The sequence below is a fragment of the Solanum lycopersicum genome, chromosome 11 (assembly GCF_036512215.1).
Source record: "Solanum lycopersicum chromosome 11, SLM_r2.1".
Classification (NCBI taxonomy): Eukaryota; Viridiplantae; Streptophyta; class Magnoliopsida; order Solanales; family Solanaceae; genus Solanum; species Solanum lycopersicum.
Window position 1 is genome coordinate 2363548 of NC_090810.1, and position 19747 is coordinate 2383294.

At 29.1% G+C, this 19747-nt stretch overlaps 4 protein-coding genes across 4 annotated transcripts; 2 read left to right on the top strand and 2 right to left on the bottom strand.

The window, feature by feature from the left end:
* Nucleotides 1–2009: 2009 nt before the first annotated feature.
* LOC138339657 (uncharacterized) lies at nt 2010–2465 on the top strand. The gene has a single exon (XM_069291523.1). The coding sequence runs from the start codon at nt 2010–2012 to the stop codon at nt 2463–2465; it is 456 nt and encodes a 151-aa protein (XP_069147624.1).
* Nucleotides 2466–3580: 1115 nt separating this feature from the next.
* Nucleotides 3581–4240, bottom strand: LOC112940371 (NAC domain-containing protein 83-like). The gene has a single exon (XM_026028429.2). It carries the CDS (start codon nt 4238–4240, stop codon nt 3581–3583), a length of 660 nt encoding a protein of 219 aa, XP_025884214.1.
* Nucleotides 4241–10103: 5863 nt separating this feature from the next.
* On the top strand, nt 10104–14657 carry LOC101252244 (RING-H2 finger protein ATL38-like). The gene is made up of 3 exons (XM_004249950.5): nt 10104–11170; nt 11875–11972; nt 13950–14657. The coding sequence occupies exons 1-3, from the start codon at nt 11012–11014 to the stop codon at nt 14362–14364; spliced, it is 672 nt and encodes a 223-aa protein (XP_004249998.1). The 5' UTR covers nt 10104–11011; the 3' UTR covers nt 14365–14657.
* Nucleotides 14658–17004: 2347 nt separating this feature from the next.
* On the bottom strand, nt 17005–18821 carry CYP77A20 (cytochrome P450 77 A20). Its single transcript, NM_001323301.1, has 2 exons — nt 17916–18821; nt 17005–17807 (listed from the first exon to the last, which is right to left on the bottom strand). Exons 1-2 carry the CDS (start codon nt 18769–18771, stop codon nt 17152–17154), a joined length of 1512 nt encoding a protein of 503 aa, NP_001310230.1. The 5' UTR covers nt 18772–18821; the 3' UTR covers nt 17005–17151.
* Nucleotides 18822–19747: the final 926 nt, after the last annotated feature.

Here is a 19747-nt window from a genome sequence, read left to right on the forward strand (position 1 = left end):
TTTTAAAAAATGTCCACTCATGACTTGTATGATACCATAGAAACAAGAAATATGCCATCTAAGACAAGTACTAGTAATAATACCAGAAATGATTTTGATCATGATAATAATAAAAACGAAGATCGAGGACATCTTGATCCCATGATAATGGAACTCTTGGAACCATTAAGGGAAGTGTATATAAAAAGAAGGGATGAATTATTGAAGAAAATTGATTATGAAGAATCAATAGAGATGTTGAAGAAATTGAAGGTTGGTATAATAAGAAAGAATAAAAAGAAGTTGAAAACTCAAACTATTATGAAGAGAAGTTTAAGTGTTGGAGATGAAATGAGAAATGAAAAATTTAAGATCAAGACTCCTCATGTTGTTATAGTGGCTAGACCAAATGGTTCCAATAATTAATTTTGGCTAGACCCCTAAGTAAATTTTAAGAAATTACGTAGGGTTATAGATGATCCTTCTAGCAACGTTTACTTGTATATTTGATATTTTTTACATATGAATTATTATTATTATTATTTGAATTTTGTTGTCCCTTTGTTTCATTTTTTTTTTCTTTATTCTTTAGTTAAAAAATGTGAGTGGAAATTTAGGAAAACGTAAGAAAAAAAAAATTAAAAGTCATTTTAATTTTTGACATTAAGCACAAAGATATTCAATTATTCCATTTGGGACAAGTGTACAATCATAATGCATCTGAAAATCTCCAATGATGTGCTAATCATTATATTCTATGCTAAAATCAAATCAAATCTTATCTTAGTCATAATAAATTAATAAATGAAGAAAGTTATTTAAGTTTAAAATAATTATTAATCTCAAAATAGGTGTCACACAACTATTAAAATAATTATTAATGTAATTATCCGTGGCAAGCACGTTTCAAATAATATTACTTAGCTTGTTCAAAATTAAATATATCCTTAATGATTTCAATAATTTCGTGATAATTACGTGAGATGTTTAAAGAAAGATATAAGTAAGTTAGATGAATATATTTTATACTAAGGTCATAAAATATTTAAAAAGGAATATGTATGAAATTATTAAAAAATTAATACTATGAATTAGTTCCCCTTTTACATTTTTCTTGATAAACCTACGTAGATAGATAGAGAGATTGTTTTTGAAATCTCATGAAAAAAACTTAAAAACTAACAACGGGCAATGCAAATTCTACGAGAATGTAACAAAAGTGGACTAGTGGTGGTTAAAACACAATAAACAACTGAGCGTGATGTATAGATACTACAGTTAAAAAAAAACTATAATAATAAGCTAGTACAATAACAAAATACCAACAAGATTTAAACTCCACGACCTATTAATATTCTATCATGCGTGTTATTCACGTCTTTCTATCTAAGGTCATATCTTCGATAATATAAATTTGTGTCATACCATGTCCTATCACTTCTAAACACTTTTTGGGCCTAGCTACTTCTATCTCTCACATCTCCCAATTAGGGTGTTTGTCCATCTCCTTTTTAGATGTTCAAACAATCTCAATTTCGCTTTCTCTATTTTATCTATCACAAACGTCATTCCAATCTTATGTTAAATATCTTCATTTTTAATCGTATTTAGTCTTTGTATACCGTACATCCACCTCAACAATCTTATCAAATGACCATGTATTGACCAATTTTTTTTTTACCGGTTCAAAAATTAATGTTCCATTTCCTCATCATAGGATATCGTGATTGTGACATGTCTAATCTATTTTTTATCCAAACAAATTTAAAGCGCGTTAATACATACTACATTAATAAATTAACCTGTTCAAATTTAATTCAAACCGCCTATTACAAACTTTATATATAGAAACATTCCAAACTTAATCCTAAGCCTCAACTACCCTATTTTATTAATTCCAAGTTTCCAATCATAGAGTCCTCTCATACATTTATATTCATTTCAACATTCTTTCTTTTATCATTTTTATTTAATTAATTCTTCTTTCTCTAAGTTTATCTTGTACAAACAAATTTATTAACTATATGTCAATGGAAGATCTCAAGGAAAAATCAATTCTTGATTTTGTTGAAAATGTTGAAAATATTCAAGAAAATCCAATGATGATAAGATGGAAATCAGGAAAAGAAGTTGATCCAAGATTGATTATACTACTAGATTTCTTTAGAGATGTCTACATGAAAAGAGGAGAATTCTTCAAGAAAATATTTCCATTTCATCATGAAGATTTTATTCCTATATTTGAGAAAATTGGAGTAGTGTTTTCAAACCATAAGGATCAAGAAAAGAAATTCAAGAAGAATTCATTCAAAAGGAGCCCAAGTGATAACTCTTTAAACAAGAGTAGAGGAATCGATATTGATCCATCTCGATTGAAACTTGAAAAATTTAAAGTCAAAACCCCAGAGGTTATATCTGGTGGCGATGGTGGTGGTGGTAGTGGTGGCCAAGGGCAAGGCAGCACAAAGGCATCTAGTTCTAAATAAGTAAAACTAGTTACGTGAAAATAAAATGGACAAACCGTTATTAAGTGTTAATAAATTATACTGACAGTATAGAGATTCTTTTAAGTCGTTGATGGTGTGTATATGTTATGATCTTTTTTTTATTTGAAGAACTCTCTTTGGGTTGACTTGTGTTAATGTGTATACAACAAAAAGTTAATGATTTAGTTTATTGCCTTTTTTAGTTTCCATTATTTGCATTTGTTTCTATAATTTTTGTTTGACTTGAAAAAAATTAATTATTGCATCCTCAAAATCATGTAATTAGATTTTTGTATTTATGCTTACAATTGTGTAATTGTACTTAAAATATGTATATAAGCTCGAGATTAAGTTTTGTTAAATTGCATTAAGTCTAATTGGAGTTCTTTTGCCTCATATAACTAATACATGTTGTATGCAATTAATAAACAAAAAGATCAAGCTAATTAATATCTCTTCATAATTGTGTTTAGGATTTTAGAGAGGCATATTCTACTTTTAATTTTTTTTTTCCATTTTTGCACTATGTTCAGTGACATTTTTTTTTTATTTTTAAATTAGGCTCATCAATAATTATTGAAACTTTTATTAGTTCAAGTGTATTGTTGAGGTAGACAAGAATTTGTTGACTTGTTTGCTCTTGAAAAACTGAAGAATTGTGTTTTTTTTTAAAATAAAAAAAAGGAAATTATAGATATGTGTCAGGAACGTCTTAATAAAATTAGTAATTTTATATTAAATTATAATAAAAGGCCTTAAATATTTGTAGACGTGCACAAAAATATTATTGATTTAGGGTTTGTTTTTTTTTTAATTCTTAGCGTATTGTTTATAGCGTTTAACTTCACGTGGTAAATATTATACCAAAATAAGGATGATCAAGATATATAATAAAAGAAGAAATTGTATTAATATTTAAAGAAAACTACTCATGCAACAATATGTCCTCTACCACAAATTCATATTTTTCTAAAAGAAAATTAGTCATATTCAAGCTATATATAAGTTTATAACCTAATGTAACCAAAAAAAAAAAATTGCATGCTAATAAACATTAAAATTCAAATATATCCAATACAGCCTCAATACTTGAATTCTCATATGGATTATTTCCATTAAATACCTAATTCTCCATTATTGTTCAATGTACTTGTACTTGCTTCATAATTACCCTCTAATTGATTGTCATTATCATTGCTAATTACTTGATCATAATTACCTTCAAATAGATAATTCACTAATCCATCAACATCTTTATCCTCAACATCATTGTCATCATCGTCATCATTATTATTTCCGTCTTCTCCTTTTTTCTTCTCTTTAATTTTGCAAATGACGAAAATATCCTTGTTGTTACTTTTCTTAATATACTCATATGGCAAAATATATTCCTTCAAAAGCCATTTTTTACTTTGATTTTTTTCAATATCACTTTTATACCTCAAACTTCTCTTATATCCAATTATAATATTTTTATTTGATTTATCACTAATTGGAACAGCACATGCTTTGCCACTCCAAGTCCCACTCCCAACTGTCCTTGAGAATTTCTTGTTCGAATTCTTGAATTTCTTTAATCGCGTAATAAAATAACATGTTTTTTCTCCATCGATAATTTGCCATGGCTCTAAGTCTCCAAATACGTCCTTTTGTTTGATAACATTGGGACGTGGAAGAATTCCATCGAACATGTATCTTTTTAGATGGTTAATCAACTCTTTATCGTTAGGATGAAATCGAAAACCTAAACTATGCTTAGATTTTGATAATGCCATTTGATTTGTACTTAGGGTTTTTTTTGTTTTTGTTTTTTTTTTGGTATGTGTAATAGAATTTAATTGAATATTGTGGAGTTTATATAGTATGTTGATTAAGCCTAATCTATCTAATATTATGTTAATTAAGCCTAATCCATCTAGTATTCGGATAGTTGGAGGTATTATACAAGTGTTAAGTAAGTCTAATCCTCTAACTTTTTGTTAATTACCAAATTTGACTACTAATCTTCTTGTTAATTACCAAATTTGAATTTAATTTTAAATATTACTAAAATTAATTCTCAAGAATTTAAACATGACAATATATATTTGGAAGGAAAGTAGCAATGAATTACCCCGTGTTTATATTACATTACTACTTTTTGGAAATCATGCAAATTAATTTTAAAAATTACGTTGGACTTAATCATATATTTAATAATCAACATGCTTTTTTTAAATTTGTGGTATATTTTTTTAAATTTGTGGTATACGAATTTCCTTACAACCATACACAAGACGAAAGAAAACTATCTTATTAAGAGTTTTCTATCATATATCGAGAAAAATACGTGTATTTTGCAGTTAAATATATTAAATTAAAAAAAATTGTTACAACATACACTAAAATAAGGAGATACGAGAGCGAGATGAGGAGGAAGGCTAGCAAGAATATTGGGAGGGAGATAGACATGTATCCAGATACATACAAATGCACCAGATATATGTATGAATCTGTTATGATTCCCATGTATCTGTGATACCAAATACATGAGAGAGTCGTGAGCAAGATGTGAAGAGATACAATATATCTAGAACAAATTACACACATTTTGCAATAAAATCTGATAAGATCCATAATATTATAAATTAGAGCGTATCTAAGTAATTAAACTCTTAAACTAGTGGAATTTTCCTAAAAGATTACATATTCACATAGGAATTTGGAGGCTATATTTCAGGCCCAAAACAAATGAATATAAAGATGGACCATATATAACACAATTATGGGCCTAACCATCTTTTACTATATATATATATAAATTATACACTAATTATATATATTAATAGGCACTTTCTAATCTAAAAATGATATGGGAGGTTATTTAGATTAATAATCATGGTGATTATCTCTTCACCAAAGAATTAAAATATTAAGCAATATGATTAGTGGGAGGGTCCATTACCCAATTAGAGTGTCAATTAAAATTAAAACAAAAAAATTATCTACACCTTTTGCATTAACTAGAAGAAGAAAAAAAGTATATCTTGCAATTTGCTTAAAGTTAAAACTATTTTAATAATTCAATGGTGCAATCATAAGTGTCCCAAAGTTAGTGGTACTCACTAAAATCATTTAAAAGTTAGATTTTTGTCTTTTCTTATACATGGGATTTTAAAAACAAAAAACGAAATAAAAATGGAGACCCCATTATAAAGATGCATTCGTTTTTACGTGTGTTCATGATAATTTTGTGTTTTATCTGGAGTCCTACACGTATCGATGTGAAGAGATTGTTGTATTGTGTGAAGGTATATATATATATATATATATATATATAGAAATGACATAGTAAACTTATCATTTTACTTCTATTAATCATGAAGTCGATGAATTAAAAATTTAAAATTTTAAAAAATTACTATCTTTTTCAAAGTAATTAATTGAAGATATAATAATTTTTTTTAAAAAAAGCTAGTATGTAACATCAATATAATGGTACTAATAAAGAAAATTAAAACAAAATATTAAACTATACCAAATTTAGATAGACAAGATATTTAGGGGACTAAGAAAAAAGTAACAAATGTAAATCATTAATTAATTTAATTAGGTAATTTATTTGAATTGACAATTATTTGCACTTTATGTCACTCTCTCTTTTTCTTTTTTATAGATATTTTCCCCTTTGAGACATTATCATTACAATTAATAAAAAGAATAATCAAGTTGGATCAAATTGTCCTTTATTCTCTTTCTTTTATCTTGGTAAATTCTTAAGGTTGAGAATACGAAGGTTAGCTAATTGATAATTTTCGGTGAAAGAGTCACAATTATTATTTTGTATTAAAAATAGGAAAACGGAATGATATATTCTTTAACTTTGTTATTTAGAGCTGATATATTCCTCGTTATAAAAGTTGCTCATATATACCCCTACTTGTAAAAAAATGGCCCACATATACCCTTTTCCTCTAACAAAAATGAAAAAAATAATAAATTTAATCTAAATTTTTATTATTTTTTTCTAAAAAATATAATCCCATATGAGTAAATTTAATCCTTGTCAAACATTTTTTTTTGTTTTAATGACTAATTTATAATAATTATTTTGATAATCAAATTTATTTATGTTTCACTAATATTCTTGTAAAACTTATTATAGATGACCAAATTTTTTCTTCAAATACGAAATTAAACTACAATACACACAAAAAAATAGTTTAAATTTTTTTCTTTAAACTAAGGAATGAAAGAAAAAATAAAATAAGAATAAGAAACTCAAATAATTATAATAAAATTAAAATATGCCTTGAACTTAGATAAAAGAATCATATATACCCCTAAATAATTTTTTAAAAAAAATTAGAAGTAACAAATATAAATTTAAAACTAATTTTTTAATTTCCGTTAAATAAAGGGTATATGTGAGCCATTTTGTAACAGTAGGGGTATATGTGAGCCGTTTGTATAACGGTAAGGGTATATATGAGCCACTTTTATAACGAGGGATATATCAGCTCTAAATGACAAAGTTGAGGGGTATATCAAACCCTTTTCCCTTAAAAATATACAAAAAAAAAAATTATAAACATATAAAAAAGGTAATTAAATTTAATATATAATAAATATTGACATAAAAATAAATAAATTTATTTATATAGTGTAAATTTAATTTTAGATGAAAAATATCAATTTGACTCTTTTCAAATAATAATATAATCTTTTCAAATAATAATACAATAGCTCACCCTTATATATAAAGCTAAAAGTCGATAGTAATTGAAATTTATTAAATGCATAGTGGATATATATACTGTCACTTTTTTCACACTAATTAATTTTTTTTATCATACGAAGGAAGATATATATTCTCATCATCGCTTATGTCATTTAATTACAACTCGTAGCTACTTTTCCAACAACAACAAAAAAATATATATATATTTTTAATTTACAAGTTGTTCCATTTTCTGCATTTTAATTATGATGTTTTTCTCCACAACAACCCCATTTGATTTAGACACTGATATTTCACATACTCTTGAGATTTTTAAAAAGAGAATATAAATGTTTAGAAATACTTATAATTTAATTCTTACATTTTGAACCGTTCAAGCAAGTTCTCGTCTCAACTAATTAGTCATTTTTATTACTAGAAAGAATGTGATCGCATGAATAAAATCCTTTCGTTTTTAATAAAAAATTTTATATTTAAATTTCAAAAGTAAAATAACTCTTGATAATAAAATTTTTCTTATTTATATATCTATATTATACGAAATTGAATTTAATCGAACAAGAGAATATGGAATAAAGTAAATCATATCCTTTCTACAATAAATGATCAACACTTCAATTGACTTCACCCATATCACAATTATATCTATCTAGACAAATAAATAAATAAATAATATATATATATATATATATATATATATATATTCAACAAATTGTAGATGGCAAGAGTAACTATATTATAGTGGGAAGTCATGATGCATGTGGACAAAATGGATAAGAGATATATAAGATAACTACAACTAAATAATGTCGAGGTTGATATTTTTTGGAAAAGAACTAATTATTTTTTTGAAATTTTAATAGTTCTTTTTTATAATTTTACGATATTATGTGGTCGTTAAATTTTTATCACGATTTCTATTTTATTGGGTAAACACTTTGTATACAAAATAGACCTCGTAATACGTTATTTAAATTATACCTTGTACTTTTTAATTACTTAATAGACATGAAAATAGCTAAAATGATAGAGGATAATAACGAATAGACATTCTAATAGTTTTATTCATAAGGTATTTGTATTCAATTAACACTTCACAAGAAGGGTGAATTAAAATAATGTTTTGATTTTTTTTAAAAAAATGTGTAATTGTTTAATACATTTTCAGTTAATCAAAATGACTAATATTTAGAACCTTGTAACAACTCTGGATCCATCATTTCAGCATCACATGCATTGGTTCCTATGAATCCATGGGTATATATTATTAATTATTGGATTACAAAGTACAAAAATTATCTGGATATATATTATTAATTATTGGATTACAAGTACAAAAAAGTTTTACTAGGTTTACACTAAATAATGTCAGTCAATACACCAACAACCAGAAAAAAAGAGTTGTATATATATATATATATATATATATATATATATATATATATAATGTTAGTGAACAAAGGAAAAAGATCGTATGATTATATGATTCACTTTTCTTTTTGGCGCGTCTAAAATAGAATGACATATTTTTATATTAAGTAGTAATTAATTTTAAAATATATTTTATCTTAATGAAATGATTTATAGTCACATAAACATCTAAAATATTTTTTTCTATCTTAAATTCCGCATCAAGTCAAATTAACTCATATAAAATAGAAAAATGAAATAGCTTGTATGATAATAAATAGTGATGTGATTGTTAGAATTCCTTGGTGAATCAAAGTTTTCAATTTTGAATCTCATGTTAATAAAATAAATTTTTTTATTGAAAGTGTTGCCCTCAAAATTATATTACCCAGTAAATCATGTTGGGAGTATTGATCGGATATCAAATTCCGTGAATCGAATAATTTTTTAGAAATACAAGATATTTTAGTATAATATATATATTAATTTAAATTTAATCGGATCTTAATTATTTACTTTTTGGACTTGTCTAGTAGCTAGGGCTCACTACCTTTGAAGATTAAAAACTACTACATGGGGCATGTGACTGTTTGGAGAAGCAAAGTATTTAATCTTTATATTTAACTAACCTTTTGCTCTTATTAAAACAAGAATCTTGTACTTATTCTCTTTGGGAGTGAGTTTTTTTAATTATAAAAAAATAAAATTACAAAAGCAGATTCCCAAAATCTTTCTAACTTCTTTTTAATAATAATAATTTTATTGGTGTGTCACAAGAAAATCTTTAGATGCAACAAACATGTTCTTTCACAATAATTATTAGTTTCAGTGCTGTTTATCGATTGATTTGAATTTGATATTAGATAGCGTATGTTGTTTACAATGTTAGTGTCACACCTTGTTGTTTATGAGGTTCCTTACATACATGCTCCGTCACTATTTTGCTACTATTAGTTATTATATTTCTCTTCACTGTCGTTTTTTGTTTTAAATACTATTTTGATTTGCTTTACTTGAGTTGATAGTCTTTCGAAAATACTATCTTTATCTTCAAGAGATAAATAAAGATAATGTCAGGTATCTACCCTTTTCAGATTCACTTTATCAGATTTCACAAAATACTTATTAGTGTTATCGTTATGCATATACATAATTTACACAAAAATTACTAAATTACTATGAACTCGTAGCTTATGTTTTGATATGATGACAATACCACTCATCATAAGATTAAGAGTTAATAATTGAAAGCACATCCAAAGTAATTCATTTTCTCGAGTTATATATCTAAATTATCACTATCTAGTTATCATAATATATTTTGATTATCCGTCAAAATAAAACAATTGATAATTGAGATGTATCTTTATAAATAATGTATTTTTATAAATAATAGATTCTATTATTATATATATAGTTCACTCTATGATTAATGAAGAAGAGTCAAAGTAATGGGGCCCCAAAATCTAATTAAAAATAATTGTACTATAATTTTTTTAAAAAAAATTAACTCAATTACTTGGTTTAACTCAGAAGAAAAAATTACTCCACTAATCACTTATGATTAGGGATCTGAGATGTCTCTCACTAATTTCCTCATAATCTGTCTCTTAATTTGCTCTGTTTTCTCTCTCCACATGACAATTTCAAGAAAACATGCTGACCCCTCTTCTTGATTAAAATGCAAAGTTTTAAAGATTCAAATATACAGTACATATATATATACATGCATAAATATAGGTGACCAAAATGTTTCTAGAGGTATAAAGATTGTATTTTTATGAGCTATAAAGAAAATCTACAAAAGGGTTATTGGAAATTGAAAGTGAAGATTAGGTTCTTGGCTGCATTTCTTAAGTAAATTGCCTCAAGTGTTAGAAAGATTAGATTTTTGAGAGAAAAATGAAGAAAGTACTATAAGGGGTTTCTTTATATAGTTTCTGAAAGTGAAAAAATAGAGTGGGGAAGGAAGAGGACTCTAGTCATGTTTTTAGGGATTGGTTTTAGGTTTTTATGTGTTTAGATGAGTTGGGTATTGTGTAGAATTTGGTTATAGCCGACTCTAACTTGTTTGAGACTAAGGCGTAGTAATTGTTGTTTGGGTATAGTGGTGATTCATATAGCCGACCTCAATTTGTTTGAGACTAGGGGAAGTAGTTGTTGTTCTTCGGGTGTAGTGGGATTCATATAGCCGACCTTAATTTGTTTGAGACTTAGGGGGTAGTAATTGTTGTTCTTCGGGTGTAGTGGGGATTCATATACCCGACCTTAACTTGTTTGGAACTAAGGCGTAGTTATTGGTGTTTTGGTTTATGTTGGAATGAGAAGAGCAAAACTTGAACTTTTCTGGGAAATTCTAATCTTTGGTTGTTGGAGTGGACAGTAAAGTTGCTATTTTTGGGGGGAAATTGGTGAAATGATATCTTCAGGGACAAATTTGGTGATGACTGTGATTGGATTTGCTGTTAGTACCATGTTTATAGTATTTGTGTGCACAAGGCTAATTTGTGCAAGAATTCAATTGAATGCAAGACGACGCTCTTTCGCATACGCTTCTAGATCTGATCTTAGCATTGTAAGCATTTGTTTCATTACTGGTTTAGTAGTATAGTGGTTTCTTGTCTTCGTATACAGTTTCAACATCTTGTTGCTTATTTGTATGCTGTTCCCTTGTGATTTTGTAGTAGTTGAAAAAACAAGTATTTGAAGTTGAAATTGTGTTTGTACAGAATTTCACTTGGAAAAAAGTTAGATGTTTTGTGATTGAAATACTCTTCAACCAGTGTTTCAATTGTAGTATATATAGTGGACAAAATTGTAATACAAACACTGATTTTCAAATAATATGTACGTTCAAGCGCCTACGTAATCTGATCATGACTGCAGTTTTGATTATCTGAGTAGTCTAGCCAGCACACAGTACATACTGTAGGCCACTTAGGTCTTTGATGTGTAGTTTGTTAAAGATGTTTTGTGGACATTCTATATGTCATATTCTTCATGTTGAGGCCTTTCAAACAAACATCAATTTTGTTTTGATGATGTCGTGCTTTGTGCGTGCAGGTCTTATTCCCCTCACTTCACATCTTTTACCTCACAACCTAGCTAAATTTAGTAGTACTTGATCAGTAAACAGTACTAAAACAGTAGTAGTGCATTTTAGTCCATATTTCGCTTGGATTCTTATTTATTAGTGGCAGCGGAATGATTTTTTCTGGTGAATCGTCACTAATCCTGGTTTTTGGTTTAATAATAGTAGTGTATGTTTACCTTGTACAGTTAGAGCGTGGCTTACATGGTCTCGAGCCTGTTGCTGTTGCCAACTTCCCGACAAAGAAATATGGGGAGGTGTTTTTTACTTCCGCAGAAGATGCTCAGTAAGTTGATATTTGCTTTAAGTTCTACATATAATACAAGCTTTAGATAAATAGCATTTCTTTCTAGTTAGTGGTTCTTGACTTCTTTATAAGATAGGTTATTAATATATTTGTCGAGAACAGGAAAGAAAGTTTTGATGGTTACGGATAAAAATTTTAAAAATGAAGAAGCTGAAGTAGCATTATGAATATGTGTTCAGATTGTGTTGTACTTTTTCGACGTTTATACATCTGTGAAGTCAACGTGGTTAAATTTTAATATGATGTCCGAATGATGTGTATGTGGTTCCATTTAAACTTTGCAGACAGTTTTATCTTGCCCTTTATTTAAGTTTTTATGGTTTTTTCTTAAGTTCTTACTTAGTTTAACAACTGAGAGTAAGTGTTTATTCCACTTGATCTGCAAAGTGAATTTTATCCAAATTTGAGTAATTCGAATCATTTTGGATAAGGCGGTCAGAACTGCCATAACAAGAGAAGAAGGCATTCTACCTATGTAAAGATCTTCGATTTTCCTGTTTCTCTTTCATGTGGTGTTAAAATATAATCAACGAGTTCGCTGTGAACTAACGATGAAAGATTTCATTTCACTCTTCACATCTCTAAAACACTACTTATCTTGTATTATCGCAGTAATTAACCATAATATGTTTAAAGTAATGTGAGAAAGTTCACTACTTTTATGTCTTGGTTAATATGCAAATCATTTTTACTGTTAAGTGGGAAAGGTTGAGTTACTTGTGACTTATGGTTTAAGGTTCGAGCCCCTAAGCTTAAAATTTAAGTGGAGAAGGGTAGAGGGGCGGGCCCATTATCTCTGAGTTCCGAGGGATGTGGTTGGTCCTTAGAGCTTGCCACAGACCGATTTCTCGACATAAGAAAAAAAGTATAACTAGACTGCATAGTACCACTGCTGTGATTGAAATACGGAACTATTAAACTTGAAAGGTTGCTGTTAACTTTTTCCTCTCTGTTTCAGTGGATAGTAAGACTACTTTTTTTAGCATACTTACAAGCTTCACTATATGCATTGGGAACACTATTTATCATCCGATTTTACTACTGATAATGTCACCTTTTATCAGATTGAGTATGACCATTAAACTAGAAACTTCGATGAGACCTATATTCTATGATTAGCCTAATAGAGTTTACTAACTTCTAGTGTACATGTACATTATCAGTACACCTAGTATGAAGCAACATAGGAAACCGAAAATTGTTTTGTTTTCAATCTTCTTCATTACACGTCTCTGTTGGTCAGTATAAAAAGGCAGGTTAGCGTTGGGTCAAAAACATCATATACAAGGTGTGTAGTAGATCTATGTGCAATGTGATTGCATCGTATCGATGCTCAATCTTCTTGTTATGTAAAAATCAAATATATTTTAAGCACTTGCCTTCATATCAAAGAAGCTAACTGCTTGGAAGGAAAGGATTTACTGAAACCATTCGTTGATGACTTCTAGACTAGAATGAACAAACACATTAGCTACTCTATAACTGATTCCGTTTTCCAAATATGTCAAAGAAAGGGGAGAGCTGTTCTAATGTATTAAGTTCAAATATCTGGATTCCGACTCTAGCCGTATAAACTCTACTTGAGAATCATGCAAGGTGTAAGTGTTATTGTATTCTAGTGAGGTTCGACGACCATATATGTCATATCAAGAGGTCTTGAAGGAAATACAAGATTAGAAATTTCGGTGCCAAAAAAGTACCTCTACTACAACTGCACCCATGCTTCTCCCAAAATGTAGTATAATCATTCATCATACAGGAAAATGACCCTTTTCTAGTGATAATCGTAGAAAAAGGCCATTTGTTTTAGCCATATCTTGTATGATGTAGTTTCGGATCTCTTGTAACTTGTCGCGTATTGCAGGTGTCTATGATACATAGCTTGTCCCCATAGTGCTTTAGATAAAAACATACGCAATTACCCTTATTACAACTTCTCCAACTTTATTGTCATAGGTGCATTGTTTGCCTTGCTGAGTATCAAAGGCAGGATGCGCTACGTATTTTGCCAATATGTGGGCATTCTTTCCATGCAACATGTATTGACATATGGTTTCAGCAGCACTCTACTTGCCCAGTTTGTCGAATATCTCTACGTGAAACACCTGAAAAAAGGCGATTCATGCAACCGTTGTTTAGTTCAGCTATCCGATCTCACTTTGAGATGGACTCCCTGAATGTCAGTTCAAATCTTTGTCTATCAGCTGAGCAGAGGCATTCCAGCCTGAGAACGGACTCCAACACAGACGCTCAATGTCCACCCGAGGCTGGTATGATGGTAATCAGAGGAAACAACGTCATATCAAACGAGGATAGTCAGAACACGAAAACCTCAGAGAACAAGCAAGTTGAGAGCCCATCAAATGCATAAGCTTTTCAAGTCAAGATTCAAAGATTTCACAATGTAGGTATCGCGTTCATTCCGTTGCTCAGATTTTGATTTTGTTGGTATATACCTTACTACTCATAGCCTTTTGTAAATATAGCAAAGTATTGTTTCTTTCATTTTTTAGGTACCTTACGCTTTGCTATATACTTCAGTTTTCAAATTGAAAATTGGTTGTAATTTTGTAGATCAATTAGTTCAGCTTCCTTTGCTGAGCAATGTCAATTACATATACATGTTTAGTAGAACATATTCAATGTTATCTCACTTAGAACTTATGGATTGTTATTTCTTATTATGTTTTTTTTTTTTTCAAGAAAATTGAGTATGACAAGTATTGAAATTTTGGTTCGATTTAATTCAATTTTCGATTTTTTTAAAGTATGATATCATTACCGCACCAAACTAATTCGGTATGATAAAGTATTTTTAAGTTTTGGTTTTGGTATTTTGTGGTAGATTAATCGGTAACTATAATTTGTTTATTTTTGACCTAACTTTTGCTTTCAAAAAGGGATAATACACAAGTATCCCTCAATCTATGTCCGAAATATCAGAGACACATTTATACTATACTAAGGTTCAATTACCCCTGAACTTATTTTATTAATAATTTTCTATCCCTTTTCGACCTACGTGACACTATCTTGTGGGACCAATCGCTGGTTGACTTTTTTTTAAAACTAGTGCCACGTATGTTGAAAAGGAATAGAAAATTACATATAAAATAAGTTTTGGAGGGTAATAGGACCTTAGTATAGTATAAGTGTGTCTCTGAGATTTTAGACATAGGCTGTGGGGATATTTGTGTATTTTTCTTTTTCAAAAACGTTGTAATTGTATCATATTAATACTTTAAACATGTATAAATACTTAAAAGAAATTACAAACAATTCCTCTCATTATCCAACACAAAGATAGTATTTCAATCAAGATATATAGTTTAATCAAAGTTTTAACCTCTAATTAAATAATTAATTTTATATTAGTAGTAGTTTATAAATTTGTTAATGTTGTAATAACAAATATGAAATTGTGCATGTAATAATTAATGGGAATAGTTTGGTATCAAATTTGAATATGACAAGTAAAAGTGAACAAAAAAAGTTGTTGATATAGAAGCAAATTGAATAAGAAGCTCGAAAGAAAAAGGCAATACTTTAAAGCTTTTCCACTTAATTGATGCAAGATTTGACACGATGATAATTTATAAGCTTCTCAAAAGAGCATATTATCAATTTTCGATATCAAGATATAAATTTCATCTAACTAACTTTTTATTTCACCGATATATATTATAATTTGGATGTCATGTTAAGTGCCAGCTAACCACTTTTTGTTGGACGTCCAACTGAAAATGTTGTTATCATTAATGTTGTTTTAAAATGACTTATTGCCTTCTTTTTTTTCAATTCACATGGTTCATTAATGACTTCTCTTTTGTATGTGATGTGTACCCTTTATTTCATTTTACTTAATTAATATTTCAAAATAAATGTTTTATTTTAGCTTTAAAAAAATTATTTTTCTCATATTATCCTTAGTATTATATAACGATATAACGCAGAAATAGTTAAATTATTTTTTGAATAGACTTTATATTCTTAACGAGGATATCGAGTTCTAAAAGGGATGTATATTAAATCTCCCATCGGCTAAACATGAAGAAATTAAGAGTTAAATTAGTAACGTCTCAAAAAAGTTTTTTAAACGATAATATAGTAAAAAAATATATCTTTTTTATTAATAATTCTTCAAGAAATACATATAGCAGAAAGTGAACTACTAATATGAGACAAACTTTATTTTTTCGATAACAACCTTGTCTAATACACGAGAAAAAAGTTTTTTTCTTAAATAAGCTAACAAGTGGAAGGCATTGTTTGTTGATGTTTTGGGGCATACAATCTTTATTGGTTTTATAAAGTTGTTTCCCATAACTCAAGGCTAGAAATATACTTGACATCATAATCACATGCATGATTGGACTAATGAGAAAATTGGTTCTACATCCATAATACTATTTATATTTAATGTCCAACTACTAAATGGAACATTAAAATTACATTGGTCCCTCTACACACTTGTAATTTTCAAGACTTTTAAAGGTGTGGCGTAAAATAAGTTATGAATATTTGTATAATTATAAACTATCTAATAGAGCATTAAATACAGAAATGTATCATTTTTTTAAAAATTGACTAAAAAGGAAAGTATGTCGAATAAATTGAAACAGACGAAGTAGTCACTTTAAGGACTGCTAAATTAGATTTCAAATATAAGCAAAATATTTCATGTCATTTAACTTGGTCTTAGCTAGCATTTATATTCTTCAACTGTACAAATAGACACTTAAATTTATATAAAGCTAAACAAGTAGACGCAAGTATCCTGCATGTATGTAATACACGTTGAACACCACGTAAAGGGTAAATTATCATAAAAACGAATATGTCTACCTGTTCATATGAGTGCTAAATAAAGAAACACGTTGATGTATTATGTCTACTTAAAATATAATCACAACTACTTTAAGGGTGAAGTCTTAATGTTCAATTATTATTGTGTGGTTTTCATGTTTAGACCATCAAAGAAGAAGAAATAAGCATTAGGATTAGTAGAAAGTAATCAAAAATAAACTTCACAAGATTTTATTTATGTTATAAACAAGAAAATGTGGAATATTGTAATTACAATATTGAAAAAATGTTACAAACCTTGTTTTATAAATCAAATTTTTGACTTATAATCTTAATTATGAGCATTACTTAATTATGTTCTTGGCTTAACTTTAGCTCTTAATGGATTCTTCATTACCACAGTAAATTCCAATTTTTCACTAAAATCCACTTCACTATTTCCCGGGTAAGCCAACCATTCAAATTCTTGAACCATTCGCGCCAACATCAAATTCAAATGTACCGTTGCCATTCCCAAGCCCGGACAAATCCTCCGTCCGACTCCGAACGGCATCATCTTCACCGCCTTCACCCCCGTTATATCCGCGTCCTCCCGACCCGATAAAAACCTATCCGGGTCAAACTTATCCGGGTCGGACCATATGTTCGGGTCGTGAGAGATCCCGTGTACAAAAAACTCCACATTAGTATCCATGGGTATGTCATACCCGCCCAATTTAACGGGCTCCGTTACTGTATGGGTCAATGTGAAATATGTTGGAGGGTGTTTACGTAAAAGCTCTTTTATAACTGCGTTTAAGTAAGGCATTTTCTCTATATCATTCTCGTCAACCTTTTTATCACCTACTACGGTTTTGATCTCTTTGTATATTTTCTCTTGTATGCTTGGATTCTCAATCAATCTCCCTATGGCCCACTCTAATGCCGTAGCTGTCGTGTCGGTCCCACCGTTCAAAAACTCTGAGCATAGCGTCACAAGCTCTGCATTCGTCGGTCCTGACTTTCTACCTATCAAGAAAAAATAATTAAGTAGTTATATTGAGAAATGAATTTTAATAAAGTGAGTTTGGCTCTGATACCACTCAACTTTAAAAGTTAGCTCAGATGAGACTACACCTTCAATTTTAACGTCGAACAAGGTGTCTAGGTAGGAAAACGAGGTTGCGGTCTTGTCGGACCCAGGATTTTGTAAAACCCTACGACGTTTCTCGATAAGAGGAACGAGGGTCTCGATTTGCCTTTTACGAACATCGTTAACTCTTTTACGTTGCTTATAACCAACAAATAATCTCAAAATAGGTAGAAAATCATCAATCCTTGGATCAAGCACAATCAACACATCTTTCATCATTTGATCAACTCTTTCAATCATTTCTTCATCATCCATCCCAACACCAAAACACATTGCTAGTAGAATATAAAAAACCGCAAATCGCGCATTCTTCAACACCCAAACGACGTCGTTATTCTCCTTTGCATCTACTCGAATCCGCTCGATCAATTTCTCCATTGCTGTCTCTCTGCAATCACGAAATTCCTTCAATCGAATCGGACTAAGCATGTTCTGCACCATGTTTCTTCTCAATGACCGCCACACCGCGCCGTAAACCGCCGCATTGACGGTGAATTTGTTGCAGCTGAAGATAGTTCGGGTCGGGTTTTCTTTAGGGCGGCTAGCGAAGATTTGCCCCTTTTCGATTAAAGCTTCGTGAGCTAAATCGGCGCTGGTAACTATAATCATTGTTCGAGAACCCATTTTCAATGTGAAAATTGAATCGTATTTTGGTTTGAGATCTCTAATGTATTGGAAAAACTGCTTACCGGAGCCGGCGACTTGAAAGAGGTTTCCGACGACCGGCCAACCTGGAGGTCCGGGAGGTAGATTTAGGGTTTTGGATTTGGGTTTTAGGGTTAATATGAAGATGAAAAGTGAGAGGAAAATGGCGGAAATTGTGAAAATGAAAGGCTCCATTGTTGTTTGGTTGAAAAAAATGAGACTGCAAAAACATAAGAGGAATTTAGGAGTATAAGAATAGAAAAAAGCTTGAAATTACAGGTGGGAGATAATAAATGTTGTTAAATTAAAGAAATGAAAGAGAAAAGTTTTTGAATATCGGTGACGGAATCAAAATTTTAATTCCATAAATAATAGCGAATTGAAATGATTGCTAGCTTGATTTTCAACACTATGTTTGGATAGTTCATACGTATGATAAATATAATCATAATATAATTTATCGTGTTATTTTAAATAAATATAATATTTGAATAGATTATATTGTTTTTTATTGTATATATGATGTCACACGTCAATAATTTAGGAATATAGTTATCGTATAAAGGTATGCTAAAGACTAAAATAAGTTTATATTAAATAATGATTAAAGATAAGATGAAGAAGAAACTATTATGATAACGATGAGTTCACGCTAAAATCAGTCATTACAAAGATTTTTCGTTATTATTTAATTATGAATTTAAACAATATGATACATTAAAATTTAATAACAATGAAAACAAACATAATACTTTAACAATGCAATACAATAGTACAATGGGTAACAATCATTTAAACAAGATGCAAGTGGTTAAACATAAATGTATCGTTCAAGCTAAAATTATTAGATTTAGCTCATGTTATTATTATCTCTTTTTTCACTATTTAGTCTGTTGAAATTTTTTTGAAAATAAATTCTCTACGTTTTTTAAAATATGAATAAAGTTTAAGTATACTTTATCAACTCTTTGATTTATACTTATTAGTAAAGTTATCGAGTTCGATTAAATTTAAAGTCGAACTTTTATATCTGCCTTTATATTATCGGTTATAAAGAAAAATAGCTAACGTGTACGTGCAACTCTGCATGCATTAATGCAAATACTAAGGTAAAAGTAAAAAGAATATTCATGAAGTTGTTATTAAAATAGAGCATATACTCAAATTCCTA

Bases quoted from the DNA above. Each gene is read 5' to 3' on its own strand.
- LOC138339657 (XM_069291523.1), top strand. From the start codon at position 2,010: ATGGAAGATCTCAAGGAAAAATCAATTCTTGATTTTGTTGAAAATGTT.
- LOC112940371 (XM_026028429.2), bottom strand. From the start codon at position 4,240: ATGGCATTATCAAAATCTAAGCATAGTTTAGGTTTTCGATTTCATCCT.
- LOC101252244 (XM_004249950.5), top strand. From the start codon at position 11,012: ATGATATCTTCAGGGACAAATTTGGTGATGACTGTGATTGGATTTGCT. The intron at 11,171-11,874 runs GTAAGCATTTGT...TACCTTGTACAG, and splicing joins CTAGATCTGATCTTAGCATT to TTAGAGCGTGGCTTACATGG. The intron at 11,973-13,949 runs GTAAGTTGATAT...TTATTGTCATAG, and splicing joins ACTTCCGCAGAAGATGCTCA to GTGCATTGTTTGCCTTGCTG.
- CYP77A20 (NM_001323301.1), bottom strand. From the start codon at position 18,771: ATGGAGCCTTTCATTTTCACAATTTCCGCCATTTTCCTCTCACTTTTC. The intron at 17,808-17,915 runs GTGTAGTCTCAT...TTTTCTTGATAG, and splicing joins GTTCGACGTTAAAATTGAAG to GTAGAAAGTCAGGACCGACG.